General features: G+C 38.2%; 1 protein-coding gene across 4 annotated transcripts in view; it reads right to left on the reverse strand.

Annotated features, from left to right (window-relative positions):
- Window positions 1–17,775, reverse strand: part of Slit2 (slit guidance ligand 2) — a 327,841-nt gene that overhangs the window by 48,824 nt on the left and 261,242 nt on the right. For all 4 annotated transcript variants that reach the window (XM_032916904.1, XM_032916902.1, XM_032916903.1 and 1 more), the window contains 5 exons: window positions 13,834–13,902; window positions 9,599–9,670; window positions 8,597–8,668; window positions 7,347–7,418; window positions 4,685–4,848 (listed from right to left, as the gene is read on the reverse strand). In XM_032916904.1, coding sequence (XP_032772795.1) covers window positions 4,685–4,848; window positions 7,347–7,418; window positions 8,597–8,668; window positions 9,599–9,670; window positions 13,834–13,902 — 449 coding nt within the window. The remainder of the gene's footprint in view (window positions 1–4,684; window positions 4,849–7,346; window positions 7,419–8,596; window positions 8,669–9,598; window positions 9,671–13,833; window positions 13,903–17,775) is intronic.

The following is a 17,775-nucleotide window of genomic DNA, read 5'->3' on the forward strand; positions in this document are numbered from 1 at the left end:
ATATGTCATCCTCAGAAATTTTTTATTATTCACACTTACTACCTCAACTATGGCCTAAAATGTAGAAATCAAACTGTTCTCTGTAGTCATCATGTTCCATTGATGCTAACTTCTGTATGGTATTTGAAAGCCCCTCAGCTTCTCTGTTTGCAATTGCAATGGATTGGACCAATGGCAAATTGACATATAGAAAATACAAACACATTGAAATATAAACATTTATCCATAGTAATCTCTGCATGGGTCTTTAGACTCAATGGAACATGAAGTGGCAACTTCATCCCACGTTTCATTGCAAACAATTCCTAGCATAATAAGTGGGGATTTGCTATTGGGACATTTGTGGAACATCCCCACACCACTATTAACCTATTAACCTGGAAAGCTTCCTTGGATAACCGCTATCAACACATTCCCCATCTTTTCCTATTTTGTGCTCCCTCTCTAGAAGAGTCTCTCACAGCAAATTTACTAGTCCCCCTGATTCTCATAATGTCTTTACCCCCTCTTCTTCAATGTTCCTTGAGACTGAAATGGGGAGGTTGTGTTGAAATGTATTGATCGGAAGTAGACAGCTGATCACTGTATTTTGCCTACTTGTGACTTTCTAATGCTCTTCAGCTGTCATAAAGAGAAGCTTCTGTGATGAGGGGTGAGAACTACACTTATATGTAGATATAAGAATAAATTCTTAGCATACAATTAGAGATTATACTGATTTTGGAAAGCAGCAATAATTTATTCTCTTCTAGGTTTCATGACTTCATCAACCATAGGAAGTCGGCTAAATTTACAGTGTCAGGCATGAATTTCCCCCTATAGCATGGGCTTTAAGTTCAGGTGGATAGCTATTGGTTACCCACAGAATACAGGTATCACTATTTCACCTTTTGGAATATCTTGTTTTGCTGGGCATTGTCTGGTTCCTTGGCATTGCACTTAGAAAGGACTATTGATCGTTTTTCTCCATTAGCAACTTTCACAGCTCCTTTCCAGCCACCCAATCTTACCACCGTTGCTTCTGTCTACATTCCAATACTGCAGAACTACTTCTCTGGCACCTTGGTCATTTCTATTAATTTTCCTACCTACATTTAAGTATTTTAAGTCATATCATCTATCTTTTATTTCACTCCAATTTAGAATTCATATTCTGGCCAGTGTCCTCCCTAAGTACCTTCTCCAGATATCCTCTAAATCACAGGGAATTATGACTTGATCCTGTCTCAGGGTACCTACTATTATAGTGACCATGAAGAATAGAGGTGAGGATAAAAGGTTAATTACTCTTTAAATTAATAATAGTCAGCTAATGAGTTCATGGTTTTTAAAAAACACAAGTATGCTTGTGAATCTGCTGTAGATCATGAATAATAGAAACAATGGATCAATGGTAAGAAGCAGTGAGATTTGTTTTCTCTCTGTCTCTGTCCGTCTCTCTGTCTCTGTCTCTCTGTCTCTATCCTTGAAAGGCAACTATATCCTTCAATTTCTTGTATTTGAAGCTAACAGGTTCCAAACAAATTAGTCCCCATGAGATGTGTTCAACAAAGAAAGAAAGACCTTTTATCTCACGGAGACAGATATGAAATGAAGGAGTTCAGTGTATGCTACTGGGTTGATTTAAAATTAAAGTTGACTAAGAAAGCACTTATGCATTAGTTAAATTAGCAGAGATGTGTTTGTCTTAATAATTCAAACTAAAAATGAGGAGAAACTTTTCTTAGCCCTGTATGTGTTACTGGTTTTAATAGACTGACTGCTGGATGGGGAATACTGAGAAGTCTGAAGGCAGCCCTGCTTACTTGACTCCAACCACTAGCTATGTGCTTAACCCCAGAGTTCCTGTCCCTGAAGATTCCGTCTCACTGTGATTTATTACCAAAAGCAAGTTCTAACTCTATCCCAGAATCTGCCTTTATTCTCTAATCCTTTGGAAACATGAGCTCAATAACAAACTTGTGTCCAAAGCACACAAAAAAACAACTCCAGAAGCTCATGTGCGATTTGTGATACCAGGCAACTGGACTGAAAAGAGATCTTCCTCTTCCTCCCTCCTCTTCCTCATATCCCTCCTCTTCCCCTTCTTCCTCTTCCTCCCTCCTCTTCCTCGTATCCCTCCTCTTCCCCTTCTTCCTCTTCCTCCCTCCTCTTCCTCGTATCCCTGATGGCCAGGGACTGAAACTAGGGCTCTGCACATCCAAGGCGTTTTTATATTTTTTTCTTTTGGAGAAAGGGTATCACTTTTTGTGTAAATAGCTCCAGCATGGTTGAGATCTCCTTGCCTCAGCATCCTGAGTAATTGGGATTATTAGTCTGTACCGCTAGGTCCTGATAAAGTAATTGTGTTGGGTGCTGATTTCCCCGTCTGTCTTGAACTTCTGGCTGTGAAAGACCTTGTCCTTTTTTTGTCATATCTGAGATCCCATGGCCACCTGGAAACAAGTCCTGAGAGCCTTCTGGTATCATTGCAATCTCATCATTGGTTGACCCAGTTAGATATTATTTATATATTTCCATCTTATACATATCACTGTCATTAATATTCTGTATTATTAACTATGTAGGAACATAATACTCATGAAAGTAGGCGTTTGGTTATCATTTACTAGATCTTTAACATGCTCGAACACTACTTTATCATCTCTATGAACTCAAGTCCAATAATGTTTGTTAAACGGAGAAGATATATATTTCCAACTGAATGCTCACTGATTGGTAATCTGAGCAGCTATTGAATGTCTGTCAAATGAAAGAAGTGGGATATTTAGATGTGTACATAACTACATTTTTCTCTCTGTAAACCATGAGCTTTGCAGAGGATGTTTAAAGGCAAAAATGTATGTTTATGATTAAAGAATGCTTGATTATGTCAGTGTTAGAGAGAAGAGGAGAAGCATGTGATTACAAGGACAGCTTATGATCCTGAATCACATTTTTCTTACTCAAGAATGCTCTCATGTGGTTGCTAGCTAAATGTTATGAGCACCTATTTCATCGCCTTACAGTGGAAAAAGAAAGTTCATATTTTAAGTAAAATCAGTTACACATAATAAAACAGAAATATTACAGTTACATACACAAATGCATGTGTCTTTAACAAAGATGATTTGTTTTCCTGTTGTAATTTGATTACATATTGATAAGTCTTAAAATGAGAAGTTGTCCTTAGAGAGAGAGAGCGAGAGCTGGAAGAATGCATATGTGCCACCATATACAGCTTTTAACCAACACTAATCATCCAAACTGTGGCTCTCATGTTTACTGAAGCAAGCATTAATTGTGGATGTAGTGACTAAATGTTCTCCAGGTCTCCACCTCTTTTCCTTTGAAAGGGTTCCTCACTAGTCTGGAATTTGACAAGTATACTAGTTAGACAATCAGTGAGCTTTGGGAATCGATTTTACCAGATCTAGGGAGTACCATCAAGTGCTACCACGCCCTGCTTTGTTTGTTATGTATGCTCTGGAGGTTAAACCTGAGTCTTTGTTCTTTCAAGCTGAACACTTGACCAACTATCTCCTCAGCCCCGTTAACCTGTTTAACCTTTAAATCTTTTATGTTAGTTCTCTCATGGTCATTTACTCATGAGAAAACTGAGGCAAAGTTGGTAAAGCCATGAAATTAGCTTTTCCTAAGAACCAGAAAATTATACTGTGAATTTAGCCAGCCAAACAGGTTATGAAATAAGCAATTACATAGTATTGTTTAGTTAAACATGTTTTTTTCTGAATAAATGGTCAAATTTTAGAAGATTATGTTTTTTTGGCAGTGTTTGCAAATGTAGGAGGGACTGGCCACACCACAAACTGCTCTGTACTTCATAATATCTTGGGTTTATATTTTCTGATTTTACATTTAAAAGTATCAATAAATTTTCTTCTCTAGTAATTCTGAGTGGGTGGTTTTATAAAAATATCTACAAGTTAAGAAAAATGACAAAAATTACCAACTATATCCACATACTTGGTTTCCCTGAACGAAATTATATATAAGCCTATACGGAGGGTGTCTATATATTGTGACTAATGGTTCATTTTATTTGTTATTGCAAAAATACATTGTGACTGTTTGGATTTCCCCAATTAGATTTTTCCTACTTATACTATGAATGTTTGCATCAACTATTCTTAGAATGAGAGAATAAAATTATATTTATTATGAAGATACTATTTAGAATTGACAAGCCCATCAACAAAGGGTCAAGTTAGGGAAGAAAGGGGAATAGAAGCAAGCAGGAGGGAGCATCCACACAGGAAATCTCAGCACAGGGGGTGATTGGGAATTTCTGGCTGGAACACTGGGAGGCTTGGTTTGGTTCTCCTTACCTGGGATTAGGAAGCCACAGGGCCCTGGGAGCCCTAAGAGCCAGGGCCATGTTTAGATAAAGCAAGAGTAAAACATTTTATTGGTTAGAGACTAAGAAAGTATTTTCAATTTGTACACATCTACCTATATTTTCAAGAATGCCTATTCATTCCAACGGATGTAAGATGGATTTGAAAAGGCCAGTTGTTTAATTGGGAAACACAGAAAATAGCCTACCTTGTTCAAGCAGATTGACTGAGACTATAAACTCTTTCCCAACTAGACCTTTGAAGTGTAATTACAAGATACTGCTACTTCTGTGGTGATTAGTGAAGGGAGTTTTTCTGAAAGTAGTGCCAATAATTAAAAGCCATACCTTGACATGTAAATTTTTTGGAGGGAGTTGTGAGTAACAATTTATCTGCCATTTCTCCGGGACCGGCACAGCGGGCAATTCCAGGTTCTTTATATTCCGACTTCACCCAGTCGGATAACCACTGCATGTTACAATCACAGTAAAGAGGGTTGGCTCCAATTGCTCTGGAAAAAGAACACCACAAAAGCACACATACACACACACACAAGTATGGAAGTATTGTTATTTCCTAACGGAACAGATTCACAGTGATGCTCAGTAGAAAATCCCTATGAATTGGTCGATGCCAATTTAGAAGGAAATGGAGAAACCGTAGATTCCCACCTTCCTTCTTTTTGTGAGGCTGGGATAAATAATGTTAACAGTTTCTTGGGCTTTACAGGGTTGCTTCACACTCAGAGAGACACTTTTATCTTGCATGTAAGTACATCCTAAGGACGGGTCAACACTGTTTTCCCCGGGTTGTTCACTGAGAACTTGGTAACTGTGCGACAGTCTCCGGACTCCACTATGAACAGGGAATCACTCTTAACTGCCCTCCCCTCAGTGAACTCCCATGTCTAAGCAGACTGGCATATGGACAAACACAAGCGATCCTCTGGAGAATTCACATAGCAGAAGCATTTACAAGATGTCTGTGAGTGAGCAGGCTGACTTCTCTGGAGCTTCTGGTGGGTATGAAAGTCTACACTACTTGGGATAATTAAATAGGTGGGAAATATTAGGAATGTTGCTTCAGGAAAAAGACCACTGTAAAGGCAAATGAAGCCCATTCTCCAGTGCTGATCTGCACTTTAGTGATCTGTTCTTTTCTGGTCTTTCATTTTAGAAATCTGTGTTTAGTTACATAAAGAGCAATCATAATGGACGAGTCCTAAGGGAAGCAGCCAACATCTTTCATCATCTCAATCTGCTAGACCTGTGCTAACCTATTTCTATAAGATATCAATGTGTGAGACAAATATTAATAGTACATTATTATTATTAATTAGTAGGTTCATAAACTTGTCATGCTTGGACAAAAGAGGTAGGTATGTGAGACAGGTTTTCAAAGGTAAATTACCTTCTGATTAGCAACAAGACGTACAACTGAATCATAATCTAGGGAGCCCTCTAAAATATACTTGCAAAATTATAACACTTTATCTTGTGCAAATCAATGTCCAAATTTGACCAAGCATCACAAGGCAGTGTTTCCATTGTGTACATGCCAGTCTAAAACAGTTCAAATCAAAGCATGGAACCGAATAGTATTTTTGATTCCTTTGCTCTCAGTTGGCATTTCCCAAGGCCCTTCTGGATCAGAGGAGAGAGAAGAAGTGAACAAGAAGAGATACAGAGTGGAAAAAAAAGTAGAACGGGAGGCAAGACTGAGTCCTGACAGCACAGAGAACCTTTGAACTGGATCACTGTTGTGGGGAGAGCCACATAATGAACTGGTTCCTCAGGTCTGGCAGGACTCATGCTGTGAGGCCTTCTCTGACCCATTACCCTAAATCCACCTCCTCCTTTCTGAAGCCTTCTCTCAGACAGCAGCAGCCACACCCCTGAAATTAACAGGCTTTTCTTTTTCTTACTGTATTTCATGAACATGAGTTTGCCAAGAGAGGTCTTGATATGGACCTTTTGTGAGGTAGATGCTGGGGCTCAAAAATTAAATGGTAGAGGTCTTTCCTCCTGTAGCCTCTGGTCTAATGGCATAAATGTGAATGGGAGGTATCCATGTGTTAAATGGATATATACCAGAGTTCCCATAAAGCGAATTCAGATGAAACATGACTAACTAGATGACATTATTCTTCCACTGTCTTTCTTTCTGAATTTTTTAAATTTCTTCTTCTTTTTTTCTTTTTTTTTTCAATCTTGTGAATCTTCCTGAGGTCCTACTGGCTTTGACATCCAGGCAGAACCAGATAATTGCTATCAGGTAGCCCCAATTTATCATCCCATAAGGAGGCTTTCTAACCTTAGACAGATGTCTTTTCTTCCTTCTAGCTTTGAGATATCTTGATATTTCATCTAGTAGTAGAGTAATGATAAGGTTCAACAGTGCTAACATATATATATTATTATGTTATGTATTACTTTAAATTACATAGACATACATACAAATATAGAATCCATTTCTACCTCCATTTTTATTGCAGCTATAATTATGGAGATAGAAGTGAGAGTAGATACAAAAGAACTTGTCACAAAGCACTGTCAGATTGTACAATATTCAGTGGTGTCAATGTCAGTGTTTCACAGCACAATGGCCAATGCTAAGCAGTATCTGTGGTATAAATGAATCAAGTGTAAGCAACACGGTGTATGATTCAGAGAAGAAATGGTACATGGGACACAGCTTTCAGAAGGAGAATTGGGTAAGAATCAGAGAGCAGTCAGCAAAACGTGCAGAGTGGCTGGGGATCTGATTTCGTATAAATGACACTTTCAGCTGAGTCAACACCACCCACCTGATGAAGAATGCCAGCTCAAAGAATAAATTAAAATGTACTCGTAGGTGGCAAGGTATCCAATTTTAAACTCTGTACATTTTCTTTTAAGAATAAATCAAGCTTAGTTCATAGTTACAGAAAAAGAGGGGTAGGAGACTATTGAAAATATGTTATCAGAGAGCATCTGACCCCAACACTGCAACCTTGAGCTAGGTACTCACAAGTGTGACAAGGCTGAAAGGTCACCAAAGGCACCTTCAGGCACGACAGAAATGTCATTTCCATGTAGAGACCTAGAAGAGAGAAAGTTCAGAAGGATATTTCTACAAGAAGAAAGGTTTCATTTTTATTAACACTTAAGCCAGTAGAAGAAGGCGATCTCTTCTATAAGATATGTGTGAACAACAGATATCTGTTTAGAAAAACAGAAGCCAGCCCATACCTCACATTGTCTGCACAAGGTAAACTGTATATAGAAAATGAAACTATCAATTCCATAAAAATATGCTGTTCATATAATCGCAGGATGAGGAAAACTGTATACAGTAAAATAGAAATCCCAGCAACCAGAAAGAAAAGAGTATGAAATACTCTACAAGGTAAAATTTACAAAATAAGGAATTGCTGAGGGCCTGTGGCCAACAAAGTAGATGGTAAAGATAATAACCACAAAGGATAAAACATTTAAATCCTTAATTAAAAGACTTAAAATCAATAGTAATTGTACAGATGTTTGTGCCATAATGAAAATAGTATCTAGTAGATCATGGCTAATGAAGCAATCAGGCTTCCTTAGAACACACTGCAAATGTTCAATAAATATATGAGGACTCAAATGCTACAGTCATTTGAAATACAGTTAAAACAGACAAAAATCACAATTTTCAGTCTGTCATAGCAAAGTGGAAAGATTAATAATACCCTAATGTGAAAAGGTTACAAAAGTGCTTTGAAAGGAAAGTTTTCGGGGTTGATGATTTAGCTCAGTGGTAGAGCACCTGCCTAGCAAACACAAGGCCCTGGGTGTGGTCCTCAGCTTCGGAAAAAAACAAAAAGAAAGAAAATAAGCTTTCTTATTTTAAAATTAATTAATTGGAGTTATGTGACATGTGTGTGTTACTATTATGGTATATATCAATATATATACTATACTATACTATAATATATAATAATATATATTATAATATATAATATAGTATTTATTGATTTCAATATATTGATATATACTACAATATGTATAGTAATAAATGACTACCACAGGAACATGTACTACAAAAGAGGAGGTTTTATTGTACTAATCAAAGTGGTTACAATGATAACATCTGAAACAATTGCCCCAATTTCTAATTTACAGTAAACTGTAATACATCATGAAATAGCCAAGAATCATAAAGTTATCACATCACCTCCAAAATTATAGCCCAAAACGCAGATCCCTAAGAAACATGATTGTTGAATACAGAATACTTACAGTAAACGAAGAGATTTCAATCCATCAAAGGTCCGTGGAGGGATACATCTCAGACGGTTGTAACTGAGAATTCTGTAAATAGACACACATCAGCTATTCTAACTTGGGAGTCTAGTAATATACAAATGCCGTTTTAAAGCAAATCAGTTAAGAAAACAGTTATTTGAGCAATTTATGAATTGACTGTATTTATCACTTATATTGCTTAACTATGTGCTTTAATTCTATTATGATACATTACCTAAATATAACTTAAATTTTTTCCTACCATGTACACATTCCTCACTCATTCTCTGTCTGAGATATCATGCCCTGAGTGGTGGTTTAAATGTGAGGGGCCCCATAGGCGACTAGATTTGAGTACATGGTCACCAGAGGGTGGCACTATTTGAAATGAATGGACCGTGGCCTTGTTGGAGGAGGTATGTGACTGGCTTTGAGGTTTTAATAAACCCATTCTAAGCACAAATGCTCTTACAACTGTCTGCAAATCCAGATGTAGAACTCCGCTTCTCCATCACCATTGTCTGCCTGTGAGCCTCCATGCTGTCCGCCATGATAAAAACGGACTAAACTCCCAAAACTTTAAGCAAGCACCGATGAAATGCTTCCTTTTGTAAATGTTTGCTGTCATCATGGTATCTCTTCACAGCAATATAACTGACCAACACATCCCGGAAAGCATAGTTTAAGGATTTCTAACAACTGTGTCATGATCTTGAAAAATAGCGTGTGTGTGTGTGTGTGTGTGTGTGTGTGTGTGTGTGTGTGTGTGTGTGTATGTGTGTGTGTGTGTGTGTGTGTGTGTGTGTGTGTGTGTGTGTGTGTGTGTGTGTGAAGCTAAATCTAACATAACATTTTGGGTAACTTTGTCTCTGTTGTTTCAATTTCTCTGGATGGTATTAACACTGCATAAGATGACAGTCTCTCTCTGTTCATCTGGGACCATCCAATAAACCCTTCTTGCCCCAGGAATACGTGAATATTCAGTACCACACTTACAAGGTGAGAAGTTGAGTCATGTTGCTGAAGCTTTGGTTGGAAAGGGTGCTTATTCTGTTGTTACTTAAGTCTCTGAAAGGGAAAAATGAAGACATTGAGCTCACTATTAACTAGAATAATAGAACATTCAGTATTAGAGTTTGGAATAAACCACCAGTCCTTATGGTTTCATTAGCTCTCCATTCTGTATCCACTTTGACATTTATGTCCACTAATACACAATTCAAATTTGCTAATTGCAACAATCCTTGAATTAATTACATTCACACTGTCATCATAAGAACACCTGTGATTTGGTCTGTGGCTAAGTCAATGACACTCAGAAAGTCCTCAATATTTATTTAACGAATAAGTAAAGATGTTGAATGTTGCTAACATTTTACAATGTTGTTTTGTATTTCTAACCATAAAATATGTGAATTTCAGCATTTTCTCATCATATGTAAAATCACATGTATTTATTCATAAATATATACTTTTATACTTAACATATATATATGTATATATGTAAACATTATAACTAGCCATTTTTTTTTCCTGGAGCAAGATCTAAAACATGAATAAAGGAAAATAAGTAAAAAAATAAAGGTCAACTATTCTTGAATTTAAATTCCAAAATATGAGTAATATAGGCACTGATAATTATGAAAGTGTTAGGAACATTATAGGAGTCTGATGATCTATATTTTAGATGTTGAAATTCTCTGCATAATTTTTAAAGAGTTGTACATATTTATAAAAATATAATTATATAGTGGGTCAGTAGTAAAAAATATTTCTAGATCTACAGAACTCATATTTAATTTGTTACAAGTAATTATGTAACAAATACTTTCATAAATGCCCAAAAGATGTTAAAAAGTCCCAAATAATATAAAATATCTTGGTGTGACTTTAACCAAGAAAGTGAAAGATCTGTATGATAAGAACTTCAAGCCTCTGAAGAAAGAAATTGAAGAAGATCTCAGAAGATGGAAAGATCTCCCATGCTCATGGATTGGCAGGATTAATATTGTAAAAAATGGCCATTTTACCAAAAGTGATCTACAAATTCAATGCAATCCCCATTAAAATTCCAATCCAATTCTTCATAGAGTTAGACAGAACAATTTGCAAATTCATTTGGAATAAAAAAAAAACCCAGGATAGCTAAAACTATCCTCAACAATAAAAGGACTTCTGGGGGAATCACTATCCCTGAACTCAAGCAGTATTACAGAGCAATAGTGATAAAAACTGCATGGTATTGGTACAGAGACAGGCAGATACCCAGTGGAATAGAATTGAAGACCCAGAAATGAACCCACACACCTATGGTCACTTGATTTTTGACAAAGGAGCCAAAACCATCCAGTGGAAAAAAGATAGCATTTTCAGCAAATGGTGCTGGTTCAACTGGAGGTCAACATGTAAAGAATGCAGATCGATCCATGCTTATCACCCTGTATAAAGCTTAAGTCCAAGTGGATCAAGGACCTCCACATCAAACCAGATACACTCAAACTAACAGAAGGAAAAGTGCAGAAGAATCTCGAACACATGGGCACTGGAGAAAATTTCCTGAACAAAACACCAATGGCTTATGCTCTAAGATCAAGAATCGACACATGAGATCTCATAAAACTGCAAAGCTTCTGTAAGGCAAAGGACACTGTGGTTAGGACAAAACGGCAACCAACAGATTGGGAAAAGATCTTTACCAATCCTACAACTGATAGAGGGCTTTTATCCAAAATATACAAAGAACTCACGAAGTTAGACTGCAGGGAGACAAATAACCCTATTAAAAATGGGGTTCAGAGCTAAACAAAGAATTCACAGCTGCAGAATGCCGAATGGCTGAGAAACACCTAAAGAAATGTTCAACATCTTTAGTCATCAGGGAAATGCAAATCAAAACAACCCTGAGATTTCACCTCACACCAGTGAGAATGGCTAAGATCAAAAACTCAGGTGACAGCAAATGCTGGCGAGGATGTGGAGAAAGAGGAACACTCCTCCATTGTTGGTGGGATTGCAGACTCAACCGTTCTGGAAATCAGTCTGGAGGTTCCTCAGAAAATTGGACATTGCACTACCTGAGGACCCAGCTTTACTTCTCTTGGGCATATACCCAAAAGATGCTCCAACATATAACAAAGACACATGCTCCACTATGTGCATAGCAGCCTTATTTATAATAGCCAGAAGCTGGAAAGAACCCAGATGCCCTTCAACCGAGGAATGGATACAAAAAATGTGGTACATCTACACAATGGAATACTATTCAGCTATCAAAAACAATGACTTTATGAAATTCATAAGCAAGTGGCTGGAACTGGAAAATATCATCCTGAGTAAGGTAACCCAATCTCAGAAAAACACACATGGTATGCCCTTATTGATAAGTGTCTATTAGCCCAAATGCTCGAATTACCCTAGATGCACAGAACACATGAAACTGAAGAAGGATGATCAAAATGTGAATGCTTCACTCCTTCTTTAAAAGGGGAACAAGGATACCCTTGGGAAGGGAAAAGGGAGGCAAAGTTTAGAACAGAGGCTGAAGGAACGTCCATTCAGAGCCTGCCCCACATGTAGCCCATACATATTCAGCCACCAAACTAGATAAGATGGATGAAGCACAGAAGTGCAGGCTGACAGGAACCGGATGTAGATCTCTCCTGAGAGACACAGCCAGAATATGGCAAATACATGGCGAATGCCAGCAGCAAACCACTGAACTGAGAATGGGACCCCCATTGAAGGAATCTTAGAAAAAACTGAAAGAGCTGAAGGGGCTTGAGACCCCATATGAACAACAATGCCAAGCAACCAGAGCTTCCAGGGACTAAGCCACTACCCAAAGACTAAACATGGACTGACCCTGGGCTCCAACTACATAGGTAGCAATGAATATCCTAGTAAGAGCACCAGTGGAAGGGGAAGCCCTGGGTCCTGCCAAGGCTGGACCCCCAGTGAACGGGATTCTTGTCAGGAGGGCAGTAATGGGGGGAGGATTGGGAGGGGAACACCCATAGAGAAGGGGAGGGGGAGGGGTTGGGGGATGTAGGCATGGAAACTGGGAAAGGGAATAACATTTGAAATGTAAATAATACCCAATTTAATAAAGATGGGGGAAAAAAGTACCTTCTGAAAATCACAGCTAGTTCATAGCTCATTTAAAGAGATCTGTTTTCACTATCAATAGAACAAGATATGGTCAAAGTAGTTTTTTCATTCATCACTTACAAGGCCCTACGACATTTTCTATTTGTATTTCCCATATTTCATGGAAAATGGAGACAGTATCTTCACTTGCCTCAGTGCACCTAGATACAATTCACATAGATTATGTAATAATTCCTTCTTTTGAACTTCTTGCAACTCCCTAATTACAACTAAAACCTGTTCTAGGAAACTTAACAATCTGGAAAATGAATAAATTAAAACTAGAGATACTGTATAGCCATTAAACATCTCTTATATTTTCAGAATTTCTCCATGGGCTCTGCAGTGTTGTCAGTCCCCAGTAAGGCCACTGGGACATGGGAAATGATATGTAAAAGGATTAGGTGTTTTAAAAGTAATGTCTGAAACTAGATCAGTTAGTTTATAGATTTATATGTCTCCTTGGATTTATGTCTTACATTCAAATTGTCATCATAAAGTCATTTCATTCACCGAAAAGGAAACGAGTTATTTTCTTGAAGACAGAAACAAAGAATTAGTATTTTGAACTATATACTCAGAATGTCGCGATTGTTGTCTAGCTTAATTAGAGAGGGTACAAATCCAGATGCTTACATAAAATGAACTTTAGTATTTATAGTCCCTGAATTACTTTAAAATTTCTTACATAAGAAAGTCAAGCACAAAATATATGTTTAGCAAAGTTTTGATCACATTCTGTTTGCCAGGTAAAATACTTCCGCACTATCTTTAAGATTTCTAACAAGTAGACTGTTTTTGTATCCATAAAGCCTCCTGTTTTGCTGTTTGAATGCCTTTTACGACTTAAGAGATTATTGTATCTTTGCTTCTTTGGCTAGAGGAGCCTTTCCTAAGACTCGGCATCACCTGATTGATATTCAGTACGGATGTGGCTAGTGAACCCAAACCACAGCGGTCTAGCAGAGAAGCAGGTCACTGTAAGTGATTTATGTTATGTGAAAGGCTCTCTACATCTTCTGCATCTTGCCATTCCCAGTTTAATGAAATAAAATAACACAACGATGGGAAAATATTCTACTCACATAAGTGTTAAATGTTTGTAGTTGGAGAGTTCCTTCGGGACCAGTGTAAACTGGTTCCCATCCAGGTACCTTAAAAACAAAGACAGAACAAGGTCATCTTAAAAAGTAACAGTGGGGAAACACAGAACAAATGACCAATATTTACTTGGGGCAGAGATGAAGAACAACTTGGCAGTTTTCTCCTTGAAAGAAAAGTAAAGGGCAAATTGCAAAGTAGCTCAGTTTAGTAGAACGCTTTGTGGCTCCCTTAGGCTAATGCATGAAGCTAAGTACAGAGTTACAGAATGGTGAGTTCAGTTTTTTGTTGTTTACCCAAAAGCATGCCAAGCATCTAGCCATTTTTCTATCAGCAAGGTCTATCCAATGACTTACATACTTAAATGGCCACCAGTTTACTTGTATTTATATAGAGACAACACCATGAAATTGAAGAATTATTAACCAACCCTCATTATTAAGTTTAAGTATTATTTTCACACACAGAGAGAGAGAGAGAGAGAGAGAGAGAGAGAGAGAGAGAGAGAGAGAGAGAGAGAGACATTTGCTAAACAACAATGGACAGTTTTAAGGAGATTTTCGAGAACAACTAGCCATAACTTGAAGGTGGTATATTTAGTGTCATAGGGGCCTCAATAGCTTTCATAAAATAACAAAACTTTTCAAGTATACAAAAATTAGCACGTGAATGAAAAAGAATTTTTCAAATAAAAGTACATTTTTGACTATCATATTTGGGTCAGAATATAGGCAAATTACAAAAAAGTAGTAACTCGTGGGATATAAAAATAAATAAATGCTGGGAGTTTGATCCATGCTGCCACAAAAAATAAAAAACCCCTCTCTTTTCAAAACTTTCCTTCCTAGCCAATACATAATCTAAGACACTCTGGCACTTGGGTCATTTGCCCAGAGATGCAGCTGAGACCAACTAAGAAACATTCAGGATGTGAGGCTTGTTTGTTTGTTTGTTTTACTTGTTTTTTTTCTGTTCTAGTGAAGTAGTCACTCTTGAAACCTCAGATTGAAATCAGAATTTTAATATTTATAGGAAAAGTAAGGGAGTTGCCTGAAATAAAAATCTGTAATATTTCAAAATGTACACAACTCTGAAAAATACACGGACTATAAATATACATGATTGACAGGAGATTATATATTCATATTGCAATATGACTTCTGATGAGTCCTCAAATTTTCTGACAAGATTTTTGCCCACTTCCTTTTCCTTTTTCTTGTAGCTAAGTTTTACTTGGTACCACTAGAGGGAAGCAGTGTACCATGAATGTCAACACTCTCCTTTCAGGCCAGAAATGTTGCAGAACAAGAAGACTCAGAACAGCACTTCAGCAAAGTGACTGCATATAAAATTAACTCAAATAAATCAATAGCATTCCTTTATATAAATGATAAAAACGCCAGGAAATAAATTAGGGAAACAACTCCCTTAATAATAGCCACAAATAATATAAAATATCTTGGGGTAACTCTAACCAAACATGTGAAAGATTGTATGACAATAACTTTAAGTCTCCCAAGAAAGAAATCAAAGAAGATCTTAGAAAATGGAGAGATCTACCATGCTCATGGATTGGCAGAATTAACATAGTAAAAATGGCCATTGTACCAAAGGCAAGCTACAGATTCAATGCAATCCCCATCAAAATCCCAACACAATTCTTCAAAGACATGGAAAGAGAAATGATCCAATTCATCAGGAAAGGCAAAAAACCCAGAATAGTGCAAAACTATTCTTAACAATAAAAGAATGGCTGGGGAGTCACCATCCCTGACCTCAAGCTCTACTTACAGAGCAATAGTCATAAAAACTGCATGCTATTGATATAGAGATAGACAGGTGGATCAATGGACTAGAATTGAACACCCAGAAATAAAACCACACACTGATGCACACTTGATCTTGACAAAGCCAAAAATATATAATGGAAAAATTAAAGCATCTTTAATAAATGGTGCTGGTCTAACTGACTGTCTGTATGTAGAAAAATGAAAATAGACCCATACTTGTCACCTTGCACAAAGCTCAAGTCCAAGTAGATCAAGGACCTCAACATAAGACCAGATACAGTAAATCTAATAGAAGAGAAAGTAGGAGAGAACCGAGAACTCATTGGCACAGGCAGAAATTTCCTAAACAGAACTTTGATGGCTCATGCTTTTGGAATAAAAGTTGATAAATGGGATCTTATGAAGCTGGGAAGCTTCTGTAAGGCAAAGGACATAGACATTAAGACAAATTGGCAACCTCCAGTTTGGAAAAAATCTTTACTAACCCCGCACATAATAAAGGGCTAATATATAAAATATATACAGAACTCAAGAAGCTAACCACTAAAAAACCAAACAACCAAATCAAAAAATAAGGCATAGAACCGAGAACTCACAACAGAGAATTCACAACAGAGGAATCTCAAAAGACTGGATATCACCTAAAGAAAAGTTCAAAGTCCTTAGTAATCAGAGAAAGGCAAATCAAAATGACCTTCAAATTCCACCTTACACAAATCAGAATAGCTAAGATCAAAACTTCAGGTGACAACACATGTTGGTAAGGATGTGGAGAAGGAAGAACACTCCTCCATTGCTGGTGGGATTGCAAACTGGTACAAGTACTCTGGAAATCAATTTGGAGGTTCCTCAGAAAATTGGAAGTAGATCTACCTGAAGATCCAGTAAGACCACTCTTGGGAATATACCCAAAAGATGCCCCACCATGCCACAAGGGCATGTGTTTCACTATGTTCATAGCAGCCTTGTTTGTGATAGGCAGACGCTGGAAACAACCCAGATGTCCCATGACAGAAGAATGGATACAGAAAATGTGGTTCATTTACACAATGGAATACTATTCACCTATTAAGAACGAGGACATGCTGAGTTTTGCAGGCAAATGGATAGAACTAGAAAATACTATCCTGAGTGAGGTAATTCAGACCCAAAAGGACATGAATGGTATGTTCTCACTAGTAAGTGGACATTAGCCAAAAAGAGAAGTACAGAATAACCAAGATACAGTCCACAGAACTCAAAAAGTTCAACAAGCTGAAGGGCCCAAGTGAGGACGCCTCAGTTCCACTGGGGAGGGAGAAGAAAACATTCTCGAGGTGGATGGGGAGAATGGAGAGAACTAGGAGGGAAGAGGGGAACATGATCTGGTATTGGGTGTGGGAAAAGGACTGAATCCCTGAAGGCCAGCAGAAAGAATGGAAACAGGCAACCTCAGGAACTAGGAGGTTGGGGGACCCTCCAGAACGTAATAGAGACCTGGGAGGTAAGAAACTCTCAGGACTCGAAGCGAGGGACCTTAGATGAAATGCCCTACAGTGGAGAACCCACCTCCAGCAGAAAGGCAGGGCAACACGTTAGGGATGGGGTTGCCATCGTATAGTCAAAACTCATAATTGTCCCTGTTTGAAAGAGCTGCAGGGATGGAAATGGAGAGCCTGAGGAAAAGAGTCCAGAGAATGGCCCAAAGTGGGTTCCAGCTCAAGGGGAGGCCGCAGTGCCTGACTCTATTACTGAGGCCATGGAACACTCACAAAAAGAGACCTATCATGACTGCCCTCTGAAAGGCCCAACAAGTAGCTCTATTTGCGCCCAACCAATGGCCAGAAGCTGCTGACTCCTGTGGTTGAATTAGGGAAAAACTGGAAGAAGCTGAGGAGGGGGACCCTGAAGGGAGGATCAGTGGTCTCAATTAACCTGGAGATCTCTCAGACACTGGACCACCAACCAGCAGCATGCACCCGCTGATATGAGGCCCCCAACTCATATAGAGCAAAGGATTGCCAGGGCTGGGTTTGGTCAGAGAAGATACACCTAACTCTCAAGAGACTGCAGGCCCCAGGGAGTAGTGAGGTCTGGTGGGGTGGGGTGGGGGTTGGGAGTGGGGACATCCTCGTGGAGACAGGGGCCGGGGAGGAG

Source organism: Rattus rattus, chromosome 11 (assembly GCF_011064425.1).
Source record: "Rattus rattus isolate New Zealand chromosome 11, Rrattus_CSIRO_v1, whole genome shotgun sequence".
Taxonomy (NCBI): Eukaryota; Metazoa; Chordata; class Mammalia; order Rodentia; family Muridae; genus Rattus; species Rattus rattus.